Source organism: Trachurus trachurus (assembly GCF_905171665.1).
Source record: "Trachurus trachurus genome assembly, chromosome: 3".
Lineage (NCBI taxonomy): Eukaryota > Metazoa > Chordata > Actinopteri > Carangiformes > Carangidae > Trachurus > Trachurus trachurus.
Window position 1 is genome coordinate 21,731,619 of NC_139893.1, and position 20,274 is coordinate 21,751,892.

The 20,274-nt window shown below is 40.4% G+C and overlaps 1 protein-coding gene across 1 annotated transcript; it reads left to right on the forward strand.

The window, feature by feature from the left end:
• The first annotated feature begins 1,334 nt into the window (after positions 1-1,334).
• LOC311006064 (semaphorin-7A) lies at positions 1,335-18,530 on the forward strand. The gene is made up of 14 exons (XM_083998714.1): positions 1,335-1,476; positions 3,600-3,739; positions 3,821-3,874; positions 3,961-4,065; positions 4,324-4,432; positions 4,625-4,732; positions 4,850-4,992; positions 5,195-5,367; positions 6,128-6,236; positions 6,322-6,517; positions 7,725-7,840; positions 8,018-8,163; positions 10,803-10,864; positions 16,858-18,530. The coding sequence occupies exons 1-14, from the start codon at positions 1,353-1,355 to the stop codon at positions 17,208-17,210; spliced, it is 1,938 nt and encodes a 645-aa protein (XP_083854840.1). The 5' UTR covers positions 1,335-1,352; the 3' UTR covers positions 17,211-18,530.
• The last annotated feature ends 1,744 nt before the right edge of the window (positions 18,531-20,274 follow it).

The following is a 20,274-nucleotide window of genomic DNA, read 5'->3' on the forward strand; positions in this document are numbered from 1 at the left end:
TTATCATTTTATGCTTAGAGGCTTAAAAATAGCAGGTGTTATGGAAATATTTCATTGATAATGATGATTTTGTAATATTATATTTTACAGAAAAATGTTTCAGGGCTCCTAGGCTAAAAGTATTTGTTAAACATCATACATATACACATTTTTACGCTTTTATCCGCTCCGTAGCGGTAATTTTGCTAAGACCCCTGAATATCACACGCACGTACGTTGACGTAGGGGCACGACATTTGTTTTGGACCGACCTGGACGAAAGGTGACCTGACCAAAGTAAAGCTGTGGAGAAGGAATTCTTGGAAAAGTGAATCACTGGGAATCAATTAGGCTACTGCTGAACCACTGAGTTCATGCTTTGGTCAACAACCATTAAAGTAAGACACGTTTTCATTTATTCTAAAGTAACCAGACGGGGGCGGGGCTATCATCAATTTATCGACCTATAACTTTTACAAGTGGACTGTTGACACCATGTAATTCTGGGCCTAATGGTAAACCATGGATTTGGTTTAATTAACGTTAAATAACCCGGGAAATGTGTGGAATTAAGTTTTAAAAATGCTGTAGTGGTTGAAAACAGCGTTGCACTGGTACGTGTGATATTGTCCAAATTTGGCTCTCTAGCTAAAGCTAACAGAGCTCTTCTTGTTCACCATGGAAACGGTAGAACGTTGGAGCTGATGGCTCGTGTTGTGTTCATAGACTTGTGTTCAGTTCATCTATGGTTCAGTTCAGTCATCAAAGTTTGTAGATGACACGACTTTAATAATAGCGTGTTTTCTTGTGAGTGGAGACCGAGACCAGCATTTGAAGTAGCCCAAATAGCATTCACTTGTATTGTGGTACATCCTATCAAAGACGGTTTAGTAGCCTATCTTTGACCCTATCCATTCATGTGTTCCATTTAGCAATGGTGCAACACCACCATCTGCTGGATAATTACTTATTATTAATCCATAAAGGGAATTAGACCCCATATTCCCTTTGGGAATAATAGCTACTGTATATGTATGGCACAAGCCTAAGCTTAAATTTATGAAAATAAACTGATGAACTGTTTTGGGAAGAGGAAGTGCTGTCAGAAATGTTTTTTTTTCTTCAATCCTTTTGAACGTGAGAGTGCAAGACTTATATTACTTACTTATATCCAAATTACTTTAAATTTACTTTTCTTAAGTAGCTTTTTATGTCGTTCTCTAGATATAACAAGATCTGCTGTTTTGATGTTATATTAATGATCCAAATATGGTGTGTTCCGCCTGTCCTCTGTTTCCGTATCTAGAGGGTATGCACTATGCAGCATTTCATTGACGCGACCGGCACAACTCAAACTCAAGCAAGACTGAAAGATGGAGAGACGGCCGATGAAGATGTTACGCTCATTTTTGACGGCGTTTTTATTATTGTCATGCCTCCATACTTTGATCGAGGGTGACTCGACGCACTCACCGAGGATAATATTCTCAGTCAAAGGTAAGAGACATCTAGCTTTTTTCTCACATGCATTTGCTTATACATGAATGCACCGGAATGGAAACTGCCCCACAATGTTTGAGTACGTATACGTTAAACGAACTTTGACTGAATACTTCATTCATTCAAATAATGAATTTGAGGAGGAATTTAATGCATTGTTAATGTACCGTAATAGGAAGCAGAAGCAGAAGTTATTGGTAAACCATCGAGTTAGGAGAAACAAAAATGGGAAGTACCTAACTAATTAAAGTTCTGGGATATCTGCTAATAAGAAATAGATGATACTGAGGATAAAAAAACATCACAAATTAGAAAAATAGAATAAAATGTTGTTAAAGGACTGTAATTAGGCTAAGAGCATTTACTTCAAATGCTTAAAATAATGGCTTCTGGTTAATGCAGTGAGTGATGACAAATTAATAGGAGGTCATGTTTCTACAAAGAAAAGCATCAGAAACTCAGATTTGTTTGTTGTTTTCCCTTGACAATTATTACACATTCAATTTTTAAATACTTTGGCCTCACAAAGTAATATTTAAAATCTTTAAATTTGCAAAGAAAAAAAATCACATGTTTTCAAATTGTCATTGTGGATTTTTATTGAGTTTGGATAGATGATAATTAAAAAATAAGCCTTGGTTGAGCTTGCTGAGTGATTAAATGTAGCCTATATGACAAAGATTTGAATCATATGTATTGAACAGGGTTGAAGTTGTTTCTGTTGATTTACCTTTGTCAGCCAACTGTATTTCTTGTTATTTGTTTGAAAAGCTTAAGATCAATGGTGTGCATACTGCCTGGCTATTTCTGTACAGGACTGCTGCTCTGCACTGCGTCTTAGTTTCATCAGCAGAGTGCTTGTTGGGCAGTAACATCAGCAGATCCAAGCCTAATAAAGAACACTTTTGGACTTGTCAAGGACTTTAGATTGTGATGCCAGGAGGAGGAATCGATTACTACAGTTTTAGTCGACCTTCAGGAAAGATGATTTCATCATGGACTTTTTTCACAACAGACATTTTGACAATATCACATTATAATTGAAGTGTGTAAATAAACATAATGGTAAATAAAAATAATAATGGCTTAATTTAAAGGGGAACTACTGTATGCAAGTCCGGTCGTTTTTTCGACTGTTTTGCTAACCCTTCTCCTGGCCGTTGGTATTTGTTTTCAACGAAGTCAGCAAGGAATCAATCCTTGGAGCGGTGGATAACATTATTTATCATAAACACTTTATGATTATATTTGTGGGGTCTTATACATCATCACATCATAAACAAGAGATTAAGGGTTACCGGGTGCGTTTGCGTCATGGTGCTGCCACAACAAGGTTGGTTTTCGGCCAAGAGACGCTACGTGGAAGGCAGAGAGCCTCCATTCTCCCTCGTAACAAATTAAAAGTAATTTGTTTAACCATCACAATTACTCCAAAGCTGTTTAATTAGGGTAAACAACCTGCATAGATCCTCTTTAATTTAACTGCACAATTATCAGGGTGCAGTTGTTTGTAATGTCTTAAGTTTTCTGCTTTTCCTGTGAAAACATTTGGTTGATATTGGCCCGACTTTTAATTTTGAAACACTTATTTAGCTCGTAGAGCAATTTTGCTTTCATATTCAGATCCAGGTGTCAGCACTCACATGCAGTCTCCCATATCCACACTGCTGACTGCACTTCTTTTATACTGCTGATTTAGGAAGCTTAGTGGGACACTAGTTGTCAACTCATCGATCCTTCTGAAAATACTTTGAGGATTGCATTTTTTCTGGTGACAACAGTTGAAACACTAGTTTTGAGGAGCTTACAGGCTCAAATAAGAAAGACTCACCTGAAGTCTAACTAAATGGTATTGTGATCCACCTAAGAGTTGTTGAGACATTTGGGAAAAAATCAAGGCATCAGCAAAGTTTATTGTTCAATGTACAAAACTTTGTAACAATTCATCAAATCAATGTTAAGATATTTCACTGTACCCTTGACAACTTTGGCCTGTTGGTGGCACCAGTGGAAAACTCAGAGGGTACCTAGAGTTCATCCTCTGGGGACACCCGGTCCTCAGAGTGGATATCTAGTGCACACACTCAGCCTTGTTTTTCATGTATTCTGTTTACCTGCAGAGACTCCAGTTAAAAGGTTAACGATACATGGAAACGATGCACCTGTACAGATTCTCCATCAAGACCAGCCGGATGCTGTTACAGCTTTTGGACATGCTCACCTGTATTCGTTCAACTTCTCTCTGAACCCTCCGAAGGAAGTGAGTGACACTGAATGCATTGAAATAATACTTAACAGAAATATAGAGCAAAGCAATGACCCCCATTACCTCCCTTCACAGGTTACTCAGAAAAATATTTTGTGGAGCAAATGCAAGGGCGATGGGTCACAAACGGTGAGCAGAATAAAATGACAACAACAAACTGAATGATTGTTGATGACCGTGGAGAGATTACTGATCTGCTTCTTCGTCTCGTTCAGGTTGGGCGCTATGATACCACGGTGGTCCACAAAAGACAGGACACCAACGAGGCGTTTGTGTGTGGAAGCAATGCCAATGCCAGGGACACAGTGTGCTGTTTTGTGGTAAGATACTTTAGAACTGTACGGCAGATGTGTTACTGAGAATGGGGATGGTGTTTTGTTCTGCTTACTGTGCCCACTTCTCTGTTTGGTTTATTTGAAATGAAGCCCAAATGCAGTTGTGAACTACAGTAAATACATCAGACACTTTTTATTTCAAGATGGATTTCTTTTCTAAGGTCAACATAGGTGGCTACATGGTTCTTGTGCTATCTTGGGCATTTTTAAGTTGTGTTTTTTTTGTTTGTTTGTATTTTGTAGGGTTTAACATCGCAGTCACCTTCAGACAACCCCTCTCCAAGCATAATGAGCATAAAAGAAAGCATAAAGACATTTCTCATAAAGGATGGTTCCCCGTCAGCTTTTGTTGGTGAGTTTGGGAGTTTTTACTGTAAACAGATTCCTTTCTATACTTCACCAGGATAGAAAGTCCACAAAATTCCACAGATTTTGTGTAAAATGTGTCAACTGTCAGGCAGGTGCTGCAGACTAGATGCAGAGTTGGATGAAATATGTGTCTGTCACACCTTAAAACTTGAAATCGTGTGTTGTGTTTTTGCAGAGTCAGCAGACAGTGCAGACCTGTACGTTACGTCCTCTGAATCACATGGGTATCATGGCATCCACAAGTTTGGACAAAGCAGAATTGGACCTTCAAAACATGACAAAGGTAGCCTACTCCTGTATGGCTTAAAACTTTTCTTTATTTAAATGGTTTTCATTTAGTCAGTTCATTATGTCCCAAGGCTGTAGACGTAAGTAATGGCTTTGTTTGTCTGTCTTTCAGAGCAACATTATGTGGGTTTAGTGCTCAGCAGACGGAGAGACGAGCCCCTACAGGACAAAGTGTATGCCTTTTATAAAGAGAAACACAGTGACACGGACATGCAGAGTCAAAGGTGGCTCCCCTTTGTGAGCCAGGTTTGCATGGTAAGGTCTGATTATTTATAGGATTAAATGCACACATTTATTCACATATATTTGGTTAGCATATGAATAAAAGATAATTTCCACCATCAGATATGTGCATGAAGTAACCACTGTAAATACCAACTGTAGCCAAAAAAACAATATCTACAAACTAAGGCATTATGACCCAGTGATTGATCATATGATTTTGCTTTACTTTTAGGCAGATAAAGGTGGTCCAAAGAACAACCTGCAGTTCAAGTGGACGTCCCAGATGAATGCCAGGCTCGTCTGTGGAAACCATATACAGCATTTCTCTAATCTGGTAGATGTTGCCACTGTACACGCAGAGCGATGGCAAGACACCAGGGTTTATGCCCTCTTCACAAATGAGTGGTAGGACTCCATCCTCACTTCTGTATATAGGCAACAGTTGGAAGAATATTGTAAGGTTTTACTCAACTAAGAACACCGCTACTTTGATTAAATGTAATAGAGTTTGGGTCAAGATGGCAGGGGATGTCTCAAAGGTTACAGGAAGTGCAGTACAATGTAGCTGTGTCTCAATTTAGTGGCTGCAGCCTCTGAATTGAGACACAGCTTGTAAGTACTTAGTCATGGAGTGTTTGTCCATGACACTGAAGGCTGTAAAAACCAGAATGACTTTGCTCATCTGTTGTTTGTCTTAATGCAAAACAGTCAAACTGACTTGTCATGAGTCGGACCAACCACACTTTAGTCCACAACCACAAACCACCATGATTCATGTAAAATAAAAATATGGATTGTGTGTCATTAAAATATTCTTTTCCTCCGTGTGGTCAGGTGACACTTGTTTTCTTGCCTCCCCACACGGAAAGAACCTATAGGTTTTATTATAGGTATATATGCACCATATATATTAGCATATATGCGTATATATGAAAACGGCCAATTTTATGTATGTCACATACTGTATATTCAAACCTATATTAAAACCTATAGGTTATTCCGTGTGGGTCCTCTTGAGACAGTGTTTGCAGTTCTTCTTTTCGAAATGAAGTCTGTGTGCTGAGTTGTTTTGTTTTCACTATTATGGGCTAACTGACCTCTGAGCAGTGTCTTGTTGCTACAGATGTTTCCGTGCAGATCTGCTGACATCTGTGTCTCTCCACAGGGGTATGAGTGCTGTGTGCGTCTACACCATACGAGATATTGACCACGTCTTCATGACCTCCCCATTTAAAGGGTCCAGCGCTGATAACACAGTTGTCAGGCCTAGGAAGGTACAGTGCATGTCATGGTTGTCAGTAAGTGAACGTGGTCAGCTGATGTGCAACCAAAACCAAAACACCATGTTTTTTTCTTCAGTGTATTGGGGACAGCACACTGACTGATTTAAAGACCATTAGGTCGATTGAGGAGTCTTCAGATATAGAAGACTGGATCCAGCCTGTGCACAAGTCAGGCCCTCTTCTTTTGAATCACCACCTCTACACTCACATCTATGCTGACGGTTCCCAGAGCAAGCAGAACAGTCACCATACAGTTCTGTTTCTGTCACTGAGTGAGTAAAACAACAATATGAATAAGGAAGAAACAAGAATAGTTCACTGTATGTATTTTAGGTTCCTTTAAATAGTTTTGTCCTTGGTGACCACTCCCAGAAAGAGATCTGAGTAATGGCCAAGCTGCCGTAATTTAGAGCAAAATGTAATCCTGAAACCTCCGCACCCGCTACATGAACTCTGTAGTCCATGTAGCGGGTGCTGAGGGAGCAGCTAACAATGTTGGCCCTGGAGCTGTTTAACCACAGCTGTACGAAGAAAACCTTGACAACATGACCTAACATTAGCCTCGTGGGTTAGCTTGTGCCTTTTGAAATTTCCTTTGGCTGAGTGGGGTGACCTTTTCACAATGAAATGACCTAAAATCATTAAATGATACGACCCCTCTAAACCTTTATTTTAAAAAGTCAACTTCTGATAATTCCAAGTTACAGTTTGGGTCTTGCACTTTTCTACAGCCTTTTTGTAATGACTGAATATGGGGGAACTGGGTCAGTGTGTGTCATGTGATACAGTGATACCAAACATGGCTATCACACTAAAGTTGCGTGAAGGTCTGGTGTTGTTCCCCATGGCTTCCTTTCTGTTTCGTTGGAAATTAAATATTGACTTAATCAAGTCACAGCCCAGACACCACAAGCAGTATCAGAACATCACATACACATTATTTCTTTTTTAAATTCTTATCTGATAGTATGAGAAATAGGAAGTGAAAATTCAAACCAAATTTGGCCACCGGCTGCTTAAGCTAATACTGCTCTTTTTTTTCAAATCAGTCTATGAACTTAAAGTTCTCACTAGCAGAGGAGTAAAGGTCGTCAAAGGAGAAGTCAGATGATACATGAGTGTATATTTATATATAAAACAACCCACGTGTCATTAGTTCAAACTCACACTGTGAGTACTTGCTGCAAGACTGATGTATGATGACACATTAAGTGGTAAAGTCAAATAAATCTTGGTAATAAACGTCTAACACAGTCCAACATGAACAGGCTGCTTTACATCTCCAAACCACAGAGACTTCATCCAGACATTGAAAGACAGCTTGGTCAGCTACATTAGTATTTACCGGATGTAAGATTAATATAAGTTTTTTCAATCAAAAATGTGCTAGACTTTGTTGTAGGAGTCATATGAGATGAGAGACAAAGGGGTGGGGGAGATTACTGCCTTGACACATCCCACTGTTATGTCTCGAAACAGATAACGGGGGGATTCATAAGGTGATAATGGCGGAAAATCAGAGTTTAGTCATTGCTGAGTATCATCCATTCAACCACAAAGACAACATCCTCAACATGATCCTTCACCCACCCTCGGTGAGTAACACAGTCCTGCCTACACAACCCTTCTGCCCATGAGTAGTCAAACAAAAAACAAAAAAACTTGTAGTATTTCTTAAAGAAGAACAAATTTCAGCTGAAATCTGTACATTTCCCAAGATGCTTGTGTATGAATGTTCCAGTGCAATGTGTGCTGTCTGTGTATCATTGCAGAAGAAACTGTATGTGAGCTCCAAAAGTGAACTGGCCCAGCTGAATGTGGCAAATTGTGAAAAGTATGGAAGCAGCTGTGAGGATTGTGTCTTAGCCAGAGATCCCTACTGCGGCTGGAACGGGACCCACTGCTCCCCAGAGACACAGTAAGACCACTGAGCTTTATGGACCTGGAACCTTTATTTTACTTTTATTATTTTTTTTAAATACTTAACTTTAAAGGTGACGTTTGAGGTGAAATAGCACTTTAAATACTTAAAATAGTGTTTCGTTTTGATCCACTCTTCCTGTTATGTGCCTGTATTGCAGCATTGCTGTGTAACTGGCAGCACGGATGTGTATTTATTGTGTCACATGCATGCTCTCGAGTACATGATGATGAAACCAAAACTGGGATCGGCTGGTATAGACACTGGACATCAGAGAAACTACACAATAACTCATGTACAGGTTTAAGACAGGTTCAGTCAGAAGTACGGTGGTAAGGTGTGTACAGTGTGTCATAATCTGGCACTGGTACAACGTCAAGAGTGCTGTTTCGTCAGAGTTATGGTGTACTGTAATATCCTGCCAACTCTCTTATCAAGATAAGAGTCACATCCGTTGTAAAGAAACTCATGTTACCACAATGTTTCCGGTTCTGATCTGGCTGGTTGTTTTTGTGGTCTTGTCACAGCTGGCCTGCTCTCAAACTTTTGACATTATGACATTTTAAGTTATTATGATCTAATTTATCTTTTGTATGCCTTTAGAGGGTTCGGTTGAGCATAACTTAGTTTGCAGAGTGTAGAAATGTAGATCCTCCCACACCTCACTGTAATTGTAAATAACTGATATAAAGGACAGTTTAATTTCCATGTTCAGTTTCAGTAGAGCCAGCTAGTATCTTTGTTTTGCTTCCAAAGCTGCTTAGTTTTCCCCAAAACACGTGACGCCATCAGCTGTTGCTGCACCACATGCTCAAAGGCATCAAGCCAACAACAAACAAAAACACACGTTTAATAGTAGAAGGACATTAAGTGATAACCTGACTGCTGGTTAGAAATAACCCAATAAACACTGAGCATGTGAACGTCACAAGTTCTGGACAAACACGGTCACTTGACTGAAATCACTTTGTGAACTGATCTGACCTATGAAGCTCACTGTGTGTGATGGACAGCAGCCCAAATGTGCTATCATTGGGAACAAGGCTTATTAGAAGAAAGTATCACAGAGTGATAACATGTTCGTCTTTACAGTGAGTTGTCTGACATAGGGAGAGGTTGCCATATGATCACAGGGTCAATTTACACACACAAACAACTTCACACACTCACATTTACACCACGGGGGCTTTAGAATAGAATAGAAGTATAGTACTTTATTAATCCTTTGCGGGAAATTATTGTGTCGCAGCTTCAATAGAATAGAATAAAATATACAGATAAGATAATTAGGAGAATAAAATAATTTAGGCTAACAATATTATTAAGGATACAGTAACAAAATCTGTATAAAATTATAAGGAAACATAAAAGTTTAGTTTTAGAGTCTTCAATTATCTAGTAAAGGGAGAAAATGCACACTTGAACACAGAAAGGTACCAGGCCCAGGGATCAAACCCAGAAGCTTCTTGCTGTGAGTGTGAGTGTGTGTGTGTATGTGTGAGTGAACTTTCCACTACTGGTTCATCAACACTAACAGAACCGACCGCATTCAGCTGCATGCACCTACACACATCACACTGATGATGACACTGATATGATCATTTTGATTTGCAACATTAAGCCTGATTCACTTGCTTTGCTCCACACCTCTGCAAAGAGGAAATGGTTGTGAGGTGAGTCACATAGATGACATGTTCACACATCACACACTCACTCATAACTGGAAATGGGTGGGGGGTCTTGCTCTGCCCAAAGGTGTGAACAGGAACAAAGTTTAAACTGGTTGTACAGTCAAGTGATCGGAGTGAAGAATTTTACTTTGTGAATTTATGTGAAACGTCCTATTACTTAAATTGTCGACTTAATAGTGTTGAAATGTACAAGACATTTTATTAGAGAAGTGCACTGCACGCTGATAACGGTTTTTATTTTACAATAATCAGGAGCAGTCACATACAAGTAATTTAAATGGAGCAATAGTATTACATATACCGGTACACGGTACACGGTGCTAGAAAAAATTCTACAAATAAAAATGGTAACAAGATACTGTTGGTGCATTATGCTGCTTTTCTTAACAAAGCTACAAATCGATTTGCAAACAAAATAACAGAAGTGAAACCTGCACTAGTGTGAAACCTGCACTAGTGTGACTGTGAACACTGCGTCGGAATGCGTTGATGTCCCCGATGTTACAATAAAGGACTTTTAAGTTAACACATTTCAGAGAGAAAAACAACCCAAGTCAAACTTTTCTTAACGCCGTGGCAAAACATTTTCAGGAGGGATTTTTTTGGAAGCAAAGTGGGGGCTCTCCTAGAACTCCCACCAGCAGATCTCACTGGTAGAGAGGGGACATACCAGGTTAAGGTTTTTAGGATCAAGACCATGTAAGGCCTCAAAGATGAGCGAGAGACTTGTGGCCTAAAGTATTGACCTATTGTACTCTATCTCATACAATGCTGTGCCGAGTACTCGTAGAATAGTGTCAGATGTACTAAAATGGGCCGCTAACATCGGAGGTAATGGTTATACCTGGGGTGTGTATAAAGGTGGTGGTGGTGGATAACTTCTGTGCTTGCTGTTACATGGTAGCAGCAGACTTTTCTAACTGAGGTCTCTTTTCCCTCGGACAGTGACACTCTGCAGAACGTGTCCTCAGGGAACCACAGCATCTGCCGAGATCAACCCAAAAAAGGTATGAGAATATCTGTGTGTTCAGAGGCAACTGAAAGATTTGATGTACCGTCTCAATACAGTGGCCAAGTTTACATGAGAGCTTTAATTCCAAATAAAAATAATTTAATTCTGAATTAAAAAACATCATGTAACCGTGGCCAGTGTGTTTATAAAAGTTTCCACTTCTGATCATCTGATCAGACAACCCAGTGTTTCCTGTGGGTTAACACACAGCTTTGCGGTAGTTGTATGTGAACTGCAGGCACGTCCACACAACATTCAAACAGTTCTGAGTATTATTTCACTTGTTTATCATTTGATATAACATTAGAAAATGTGCTACTCCAAGCCAATAAGCCAGGCATATCGTAATTAGGTCACTGTTTGTGCAGCGGCCTGTTTTCAGTCTTTATGCTAAGCTAAGCTAATGTACAAAACTACAGCTTGTCCTGACTCTGACTGATGAGCTTAGTGTCAGATCTGTAGATACACACCACTAGTTCCTTCCTGAAACTGAGAAACTCTGAATGCAACTCCAACTACCTAGAAATTTTGTTAAACGTTAATCTGCCTTTTCTCTGAAAGGGGAACTATGCAAGTCCAGCGGTTGATAAGGTTAGATATCATATACAATGTTATGACGTGTATATTTGTGTAGGCTTATCTGTCATAAACAAGAAATTACAAGTTACGGGGACAAGAGTTGGGACACCAGGGTGGCGGCGATCTTGCAATGTTGTTTTTTGGCCAAAAGTCACTACGTTGACGGCATAGAGCCTCCATTCTCCCCATAACAAGTTACAAGTAATTTATTTAAACATCACAGTTTCTCCGAAGCTGTTTAATTAAGGTAAAAATGTAGCATAGTTAAGATGGAAATCTTGCATAGTTCCTCTTTAAGATCTTCAGCAGTGGCGGACTGGGACAGAAAATAGGCCCTGGCGTTTTTGACAGAGAGAGGCCACACATTATATATATATATATATATATATATATATATATATATATATGTGTGTGTGTGTATGTATATATATATATATATATATATATATATATATATATATATATATATATATATATATATATATATATATATATATATATATATATATATATATATATATATATAGGCTATTGCTTGAAATAACAGCAATATGAATGGAAAGCATAAGGAACATCCAGATCTGGACGTTTCTTATGCTTTCCATTCATGGTATTACAAAATCAGCTGACAGAGGGAGAGCAGCCTCCCCCCTCTCATCTCCCTCCCCAGGCTGAATGAACAGGCGATTGGGGGAAAAAAAACAAAAAAAAACAATTGCTAGTCGAAGCGTAAAAGCGTTAAAAGCATTTCGCGTTAACGCTTTAACTTTGACAGAGTGATCATAATGATGGGGAAAGAAAATGCATTATCCAAACTCAGACGGTTATGGACATAGATAAACGTAGATGCCGCGTTCTATATCTGGCGATACGTCAGCGGGGCCGCCATATTGTGCAGGACACAGAACGTCTAAAGCCTGTGAATATTCTCATTTGTCCAGGTCATTTGTCCTGGTCCAAGAGGCTTCATCAGTCTGATGCGTACATGAACTGATGAAGCCTCTTGGATGAGAGGTGAAACGTCTTCCTAGACAAAATAACCAAGTCCAGTTGCGTTTGATTTAAATTTATTTGGGAATATCTACAGGTCTACAGCTCTAGGTCACTGAATTGATAGACTACACTACAGTTTGGTCATTTCAATTTGCGTGTCTGTGTGTTTTCCTTTTTTATTTTTTATACAATATTAATTTATATGCGGATCAAGAGTGAGCGAGTGAGCAAGCGCGAGAGAAACAGCAGATGCGCACCAGATGCAGATGCAGGTTAGATGTTGATTTTGTATAGGGATTTTGTTGCACCCAAACATTAAGCATATCACCGTGGTGCGTCTTGAAATCCCTCTTCGTGCAAAGCGGGAGATGACAGAAAGAGTCTGAGAACTACTTAATTGAAGCTACATTGTTGCGAGTTGGCTCCGGCGTACAGGAAGCTCTGCGCCGTGCTCAGTGTTTCAGCTGCTTCTATGATAATGTAGTTAACGTCCCCAGCGTAAATGACGCCTGTGAATAGATTTAATCAAAATCTGGGGTTACAACCATGGTTACAACGTTTAGAACGTCAGTCCTTTAGAACTTATGCCCTGCACAACATGGCGGCCAGCAGACGCATGGTGGCGCAGTTCGGCAGTATGGAACGCGGCATCTATGGCTGTTTTCGAAACCGCATACTACCGTACTGCTTACTACATACTGCGTTATATGTACTGTATACTGCATACTGAATGTGGGATTCAGTATGCTGCTTCAGCAGACCGACACCGTTATCATCGCAGTATGCAGTATACGAGTTTCCCAGAATGCATTTCACGGCAACCGGTAGCAGCAGCTGTAAAACAGGCTAAAAGCTGTTTTATTTCTCGCTCTAGCGCTGTAATTATGTAACTTTTTTAAGTTTTAATATTTTTTCATGCGAGAAAGTAACTGTTAAGACCCCAAATATACGGCCAGTTTATCCAAATCACGGCTGTTTAAAAGTTTGATCCGATGTTTTTCGGAGAAGTGAAGCTCCGCAGCGACCGGGACATCACAGAGGCAGCAGCCCGGCTCCTGACGTGCTCGGCCGGCCAGCACTACGACGTCATTCCGGAGGAGAAAACCATCGCTAATTAACTTACCCGCAGGTTTTTAAAGGTTTACCACCGGCTGGTTAAATTATTTTTAGGAGAAAAATGTTGGTCTCATTGATGAAATCTCAATTGTGGCAGTAGCATTAGTTTGTTTGAATGTAAAGTGAAGCTTCTTGTGTGTGAGCAGCGCTGCCTCGGGGCTCTGGAGCCTAACGTTACGTACAGAAATCACCACATTTACAAAAAATAAATAAATATTTTACAATGAACCGATCAGTCTGCATTAAGTTTTATTTTATTAAACTATAGTTACGGTACACGGCTACACTACTGTCTTTGGTTACGCTCTGGTTACGTTAGGACGTCAGGGGAGCATTGCATTGTGGGATACAGTAGGCGATGTAGACTGGTCAGATGCATACTGGAAATATTTCCCGAATCAGTACGACATCCGGGAACTTTTCGCATACTGCAGATTTTGCTTTTGTTCGCATACTGCATACTACATACTACATTTTGGCCAAATCAGTACGTACTAGCAGTATAGTATGCGGTTTCGAATACAGCCTATGTTTCTATATCTATGGTTATGGAGGGATTCGTGTCAGTGCCCGATCCGTACCCGGAACACGATCCGTTCCAGCGCTTCTGCGCATGCGCCGTTTTACGGCATTAGCTTCAAAGCTATGCTAACTGATAGCCTAGCAGTAGAGCAGCTAAAAGTCCGCCGTAGCGTTGTTAAAACGTCACTTTATTAATTTTAAATATTTTTTCATGCGAGAAAGTCACAGTTTAGAGTCCTAATATCTGTGATCAGTTTATCCAACTGACATCTGTTTGGAAGTTTGCTCCGGTTTTGGGAGAAGTGCAGAGCTAGCTGGGAGCAGAGCTGGGAGTAGCCACCGGGAGCTAACGTTAGCTCGCTGCTCGGCTCATCTCAGAGGCAGCAGCCGGCCGGCTGAGGTGATCGACCGGTCACCCAGACGTCGTCATGCCGGTGGAGAAAGCGAGCAGATTAATTTATGGTCTCATTGATTAGTTTGTGTAAATGAAAAGTGAAGCTTAAGGAGGAGCTGGTCAGAGGAGCAGCGCTGACTTGCTGCTGTCTGTATGTGCAGAAATCACCACATTTACATCAATAAATAAATGTTTTACAGTTAACTGATCGGTCTACATTACATTTAATTTAATCAGAAATAGAACAGAGGGGAATTCGTTGCGCCGTGCTTGTGTTTTTCCTCATAGAACGTCTCTGTTTTCATCCATATCCGCGGTGTCTGCCGTAAACTAAAAGAAGGGGGGAGTGCGCATGTGCTTGCGCATGCGCAGAAGCGTCCTGGAACGGATCGTGTTCCGGGTACGGATCGGGCACTGACAATTCGATCCCACACAGGAGCAAGATTTTTGATTACAAGACGAGGTGCTTTACCAGTTGAGCTCATAGACTGTAAAAAGAATGGACGTAGCGTCCATGACGTCACCCATTGGTTTGGGGGAGTCTGTTTTGTGCCGCTACTACGGGGGTTTGAGCCGCGCCATGTTGGATTCTACTTGCCATATTTGGAGCGGTGCGGCCGTTGGCCGGCCGAGAGCCCGCCCACTGGCCTCGTAGCAGCGGTCGCCGGACCTGTCACTCAACGGTTCTGCGCCCTGATTGGCCAGAACTTTAAACCTAATAATAGTAAAACGGTAGAGTTTAAAAAAAATTCACCCCCCTCAGAGTGTGTGCGGGGGTAGAAACTATCGATTGAGACCAAAAAAATAAAATGTACCAGGCTGTAAATATGTTTTTTTAAGCTGTAAAATCGGCTATTTTAACATGGGGCTCAATTGGAGTTGCTCCCTTCTGGAGCCAGCCCCCAGCGACAGCCGGGGGGATTGCAGCTTTTTGAATGCGGAAGTGAGCTTCACTTCTCAGACCGACAACTGCCCCCTTGGTTGAGCTACACGTCACACTCACCTCTCACCGTCAACGGCTGAGTGACGAGTGAGCTTGCGCATCTATGTGCCTGCAGGCGCGTTGTTGCCACCTATTGGTCTGGACATGGAACAACAGCAAGAGAAAAAAAAAACTGACGGCTGCGCAGCGGCCGGCGGCGGCCATCCTGCCGTACCGGCCGTTCTGGTATTCTCCAGAACGTACAGATGGCCAGTCCGCCCCTGCTCTTCAGCCTTCGACCTATATATCACTCTTCTCAGACAACAGTTTGAGGAACCTTCCCACAACAAAACAAAAACAGAAAGAAAAAAATGACAGCAAGCATAAAACAAGTTCAACAAGTAAATACAGGAGGAGAGAGATAGAAAGCCCATCCCAGTTCTGTTTGTCCCCAAAACAACCAGCAGTGTGTTGTTTATGTCGGTTTCAGTTCAGGTTCGATTTCCATCACAGGTTTAGGGGGGCGTCTAGTCTTAATGGCTATAACACTGCTTCTTCAGCAGTGAATACATTTGCAGACATGTATGACACAGCACATAGCCATGGTCATAAAATGAAAATACTGTCGGCTAATGGTACAGCATTAATCAGATATACAAAGAGGGAAGAAACTGCCGTCTGTGTAGACTGCAGTTTACAGTCTGGCAAACTGATGTGAGCTAGCTGCTGATAACAGGCCCTCCCATCTCGACCTGCAGCTGCTGGTGTTATTGCCAGTGTAAACTTTCAACAGCTCTGTGTGTTTGGGAGTGGTGTCTCAGCTCTCTAATAATATCATGAAGCTCATTTTGCCAACCAAATCTCTCTGATGGCAAGACATTGTTGATATTTAGACCCAAACTTTTGCTTCTTGATTTAATTGTATTTATTTATATTTATATTTATTCATATATGTTAATCTGTTTTACTGATATGTTGTTTTATTCTATGACTATTCCTGGCGATATAACTATTTCTGGTTATTTATTTTATTTCTACTTTCATTTTCAGTTTTACTCCCAAAGAGCTCCTCTCTTTTATCATTTTATTAGTTTATCTTTACTATTTCTTCATTTTGATTTGACATTCTTCCCTTTATGATTCAAAAAGCCCAAAGTCGGTTCCTCATCAAACACAAAAGAGCATGTGAAGACTTCATCATATGATAATCATTTGATTAAACACATATTTGTGATAGTCAGCAGCTGACTCTGTCTCTTCCATTCCCACATTAGATGACGAGCGGTAAAACCCTTAAGGTACACAAATACAACCGCTCTTGTGACTCTGCATCCTGGAAGAAGATCCAGGAACCTTGCCTCTACTGTCAAACCTGTTTGATTGAATAAAGATTGAACAGACAAAATTAAATCAACATCTATCTGAAAGCTAATGTTCCCTAACCCTGAGTGTGTTTTCTCAGGATACAGCTCCACTAACACACATAAGGACAAGAATGTGGTGGAAGACACTGTGCCCAACCACTCCAAGTACTTCCTCGAGTGTCCAGTGCTGTCCAATCACGCCAAGTATTCTTGGCGTCACAACAGCAAGAGCTTGGAGCCCTGCAGGACCAAGGGTAAGGAGTGCCTGCATCTCATCGACAGCATGAGCGCCGAGCAGCAGGGAATGTACACATGTGAGTCTGAGGAGCTGGGCCATATAAAGGTCCTGGCCCAGTATCAGCTGCGTCTGGAGAACAGGGCCGCAGGTCGGTTCTCCAGCTCGCTGCTCTGGCTTTGTCTGATCCCTGCTCTGATGAAGAGTATGATATGATTCCCATCAAAGATGATACATGATGATACTGAATTAAAGCCCAATCCTCTCTGAGCGTCTGTGCATGTTCAGCAACAGTGTGCAACAATCTAAGATAAAAACAAATTCTTCTTTGTCAATTTTAAAGATTTGCTTTAATTTTAAGGGTTAAGATTTTATTGCACTTAGTGTTAATATATAAACATCTTGAAGTTTCAGAACCAGTATCATTGTCAAAGGCAGTGACAACTGTTAATGACATCATTTCATTTCATTTCATTGTTAATATTTTTTAATGATTAGCTTTGCTCTTCAATTTAGTTTGACATAATTGTAAAATGTTCCTTTTAGTATTTCTGAGTCCTTTGCCATGTCACTGCCGTTGCTGCACATAAATATGTGCTTCACCAATATAGATGCCTTTCATATTTACACAAAGGTTTTTTTTTATTTTTTTTTAGCATGACTCCAGTTAAACTTAGTCAACACTTCTGTTACAACAACAATAACAATACACAATTACTCACAAGTGAATGTTGCTGGTCCCAGTTGGTACCTGTCGTAGTTATGATGGATCTTCTTATTTTATTTGGTGCCAGAAAGAAATGTTTATTATTTATTTATTACATTGATTAAAATATATTTTTGTAATGGAAAATTAAAGAAAAATAATTTTGTTACTGTGTCAAAAACAAGAAGATCACCTGCAGAATTGTAGCTGGTGAAACTGGTTGAAAAACTGCACGTGGCCCTCTGTGATTTAAAAGGCTGTGATCTAATAATGCTTAACTATATGAGACATAGAAATGCAGCATAGCTGCAACTTGCGGGAAACCTGTGTTGTGTAACGATACACGCAGCGAAACAAGATTAATACAAGAGTAGAAAGCACCTTCAGTCTTGCAATGATTGTTGCATAATTCATTTCAGTGCTTCTGGAAATCTACATGCATGTGTTTTGCATTTCTTGCACGCATTTCCCCACAATGTGAATTATTTTTCTGAATGGACACACTTGTCCCAGCTGCAATGTTCCAGTTTTGTTCTCTACCTCACTCTTGCTTGATAGGCTTTGGGTCGACAACAACAGCCTGAGCGATCGTTTGTTCCGCCTAGACCCCTGTGTTACTCAGATAAAAGGTAACACACTCTTGTTGTGAAATGCTGTTGTGCAAAGTAAAGACATACTTTTTTTTTCATACTGAGTCAAGTGTCAAGTTGGTGCAGCAGCAGCAGCAGCAGCTCGAACCTGTGAGCTTATGAAGGGACAACGTTCAACAATGGCTGCATTTTCTGAACTAGCTCAGTAACAGTTAAGCACTTTGTTTTAAAATGTATTGTTTGAACTTGATGACCGTTGATTGTAAAACCTTGTTGTTAATAAAGTAGAGGAATTAAAGCTATAATGATCCACTGGTTCAGTTCTTCAGGCCTGAGCAGTACAACTCATGCATGCATCGTTTTAACGGAACTGCAAACAGCAACAGCATCACTTCACTGTTTCGAGTGTGCTAAAAAAAAATCCAGAGGGGGCCGATGAGCTGGACAGATTTGAATAATCTGTATGGTGGTATGTTCTCTGGGAATTATTAGGGAGAGGTATGTTTGGGTCGAGTTGTTGAGGGGCTGCCACAGAGAAATGTTATTTGGTTATATTCAAATACTGACAGTCAATCCCTTATGGTAAGAGTGACTTGTGGTGTGTGTGGACTGAAGAAATTCTCTTGAGTGTTGGGGCTGAATTTCCTGTGACCAAAATACTACCTGTGGGCTTCCTGTGAAAAAGTGGAAATGAAAGCGCGAGTTCAGAGTTAAGATGAAACCCACTTTAAAAGGATGTAAAAATGTATCTCGGTGAAAGTATCACATCGTAGCAAACATTGCACTAGACATTTCAGGGAAGAAATAAAACAAACACACAGGAATAAGATATAAAGTAAAACTTTATCATGACATACAAGTTTAAAGCCCTGAGAACCATATCTTTATATTACTAATATGAACAAAACTGAATGTGTGAAAACCACTTTGGAAAAGTGCTCCTCTTAAATACAATCAGCACAAACCAGTTTTTACAAGCATTCATGTGTTTTGTCCTATTTTGTTTACTTTAATCAAAGAGAAAACTATAATATCAGTAATATCATTATTATCATGTCCATAATAATAATAACAGTACAAAAATATGCACAAACCCCACAGTTGAATTAATATACGGAGCATTGTACAAGCCAAAAACAACAACATAAAATTGATAAATGAGGTATTCGATAACCACTTGCATATGCGCCTGTTTTTACACAGATCAGGTTAGTTTTTTTTTTCTTTTTAAAACAATTTAAAACTGAATTAACTCCAAAAATCATCTGAGAGACAAAAGGTTCTGCAGACTTCCAACTTCACAGCTTCCTGAGTGACGAGACTTTGCCTGCAGTTACTGACGACAAAAAACAAAAAAGAAAAAAAATGCAACACCAAAACCAAAGTAGCATTCAGCGAAGCGACTGCAGCTTCCGTCAGTACTCGTCCCCCAATGCAGCTTCAACATCGAACGCAACAGTGAATACAGCCCACTGCCCTGAGGTATTGTGGTATGAAGAGGTCGAGGGGTAGGGGGGTGAGGGGGTGGGGTGGGGTCGCTATTAGATACGCGCGCACACGGTTACAGGTCTAACATATCATATATACTCATCCACACATCTGGTCCGGTGGTGGAAACGTGGAGGTCAGAGAAGTGAACGACCAAACACTCGACACCTTCCACTCCACTAACAATAAAACACAAAGTGCCCTTCAAACAGCAGAAGATGACTGCGGCTGTACTGGGAAGTTCCCACTGAACAAACTGGGAGCTGTTCAGTTGTGAAGGAGGCTATTGCAGAAGAGAATTTCCTCTCATTGATGTAAAAACACGTCATTAAGCACTTCCTCCACATTGATATAAAAAGCACGGCAACCACCAGCAGCATCCACACTGTGTAGTCAGTGTAGACTGGACCTGTCTCCACACACACACACACACACACACACACACGCAACCAAATTCGCAAACATACAAAGGCAGTGAAGCTACATTATCAAATGG

Bases quoted from the DNA above. Each gene is read 5' to 3' on its own strand.
- LOC311006064 (XM_083998714.1), top strand. From the start codon at position 1,353: ATGGAGAGACGGCCGATGAAGATGTTACGCTCATTTTTGACGGCGTTT. The intron at 1,477-3,599 runs GTAAGAGACATC...GTTTACCTGCAG, and splicing joins GATAATATTCTCAGTCAAAG to AGACTCCAGTTAAAAGGTTA. The intron at 10,865-16,857 runs GTATGAGAATAT...GTGTTTTCTCAG, and splicing joins CCGAGATCAACCCAAAAAAG to GATACAGCTCCACTAACACA.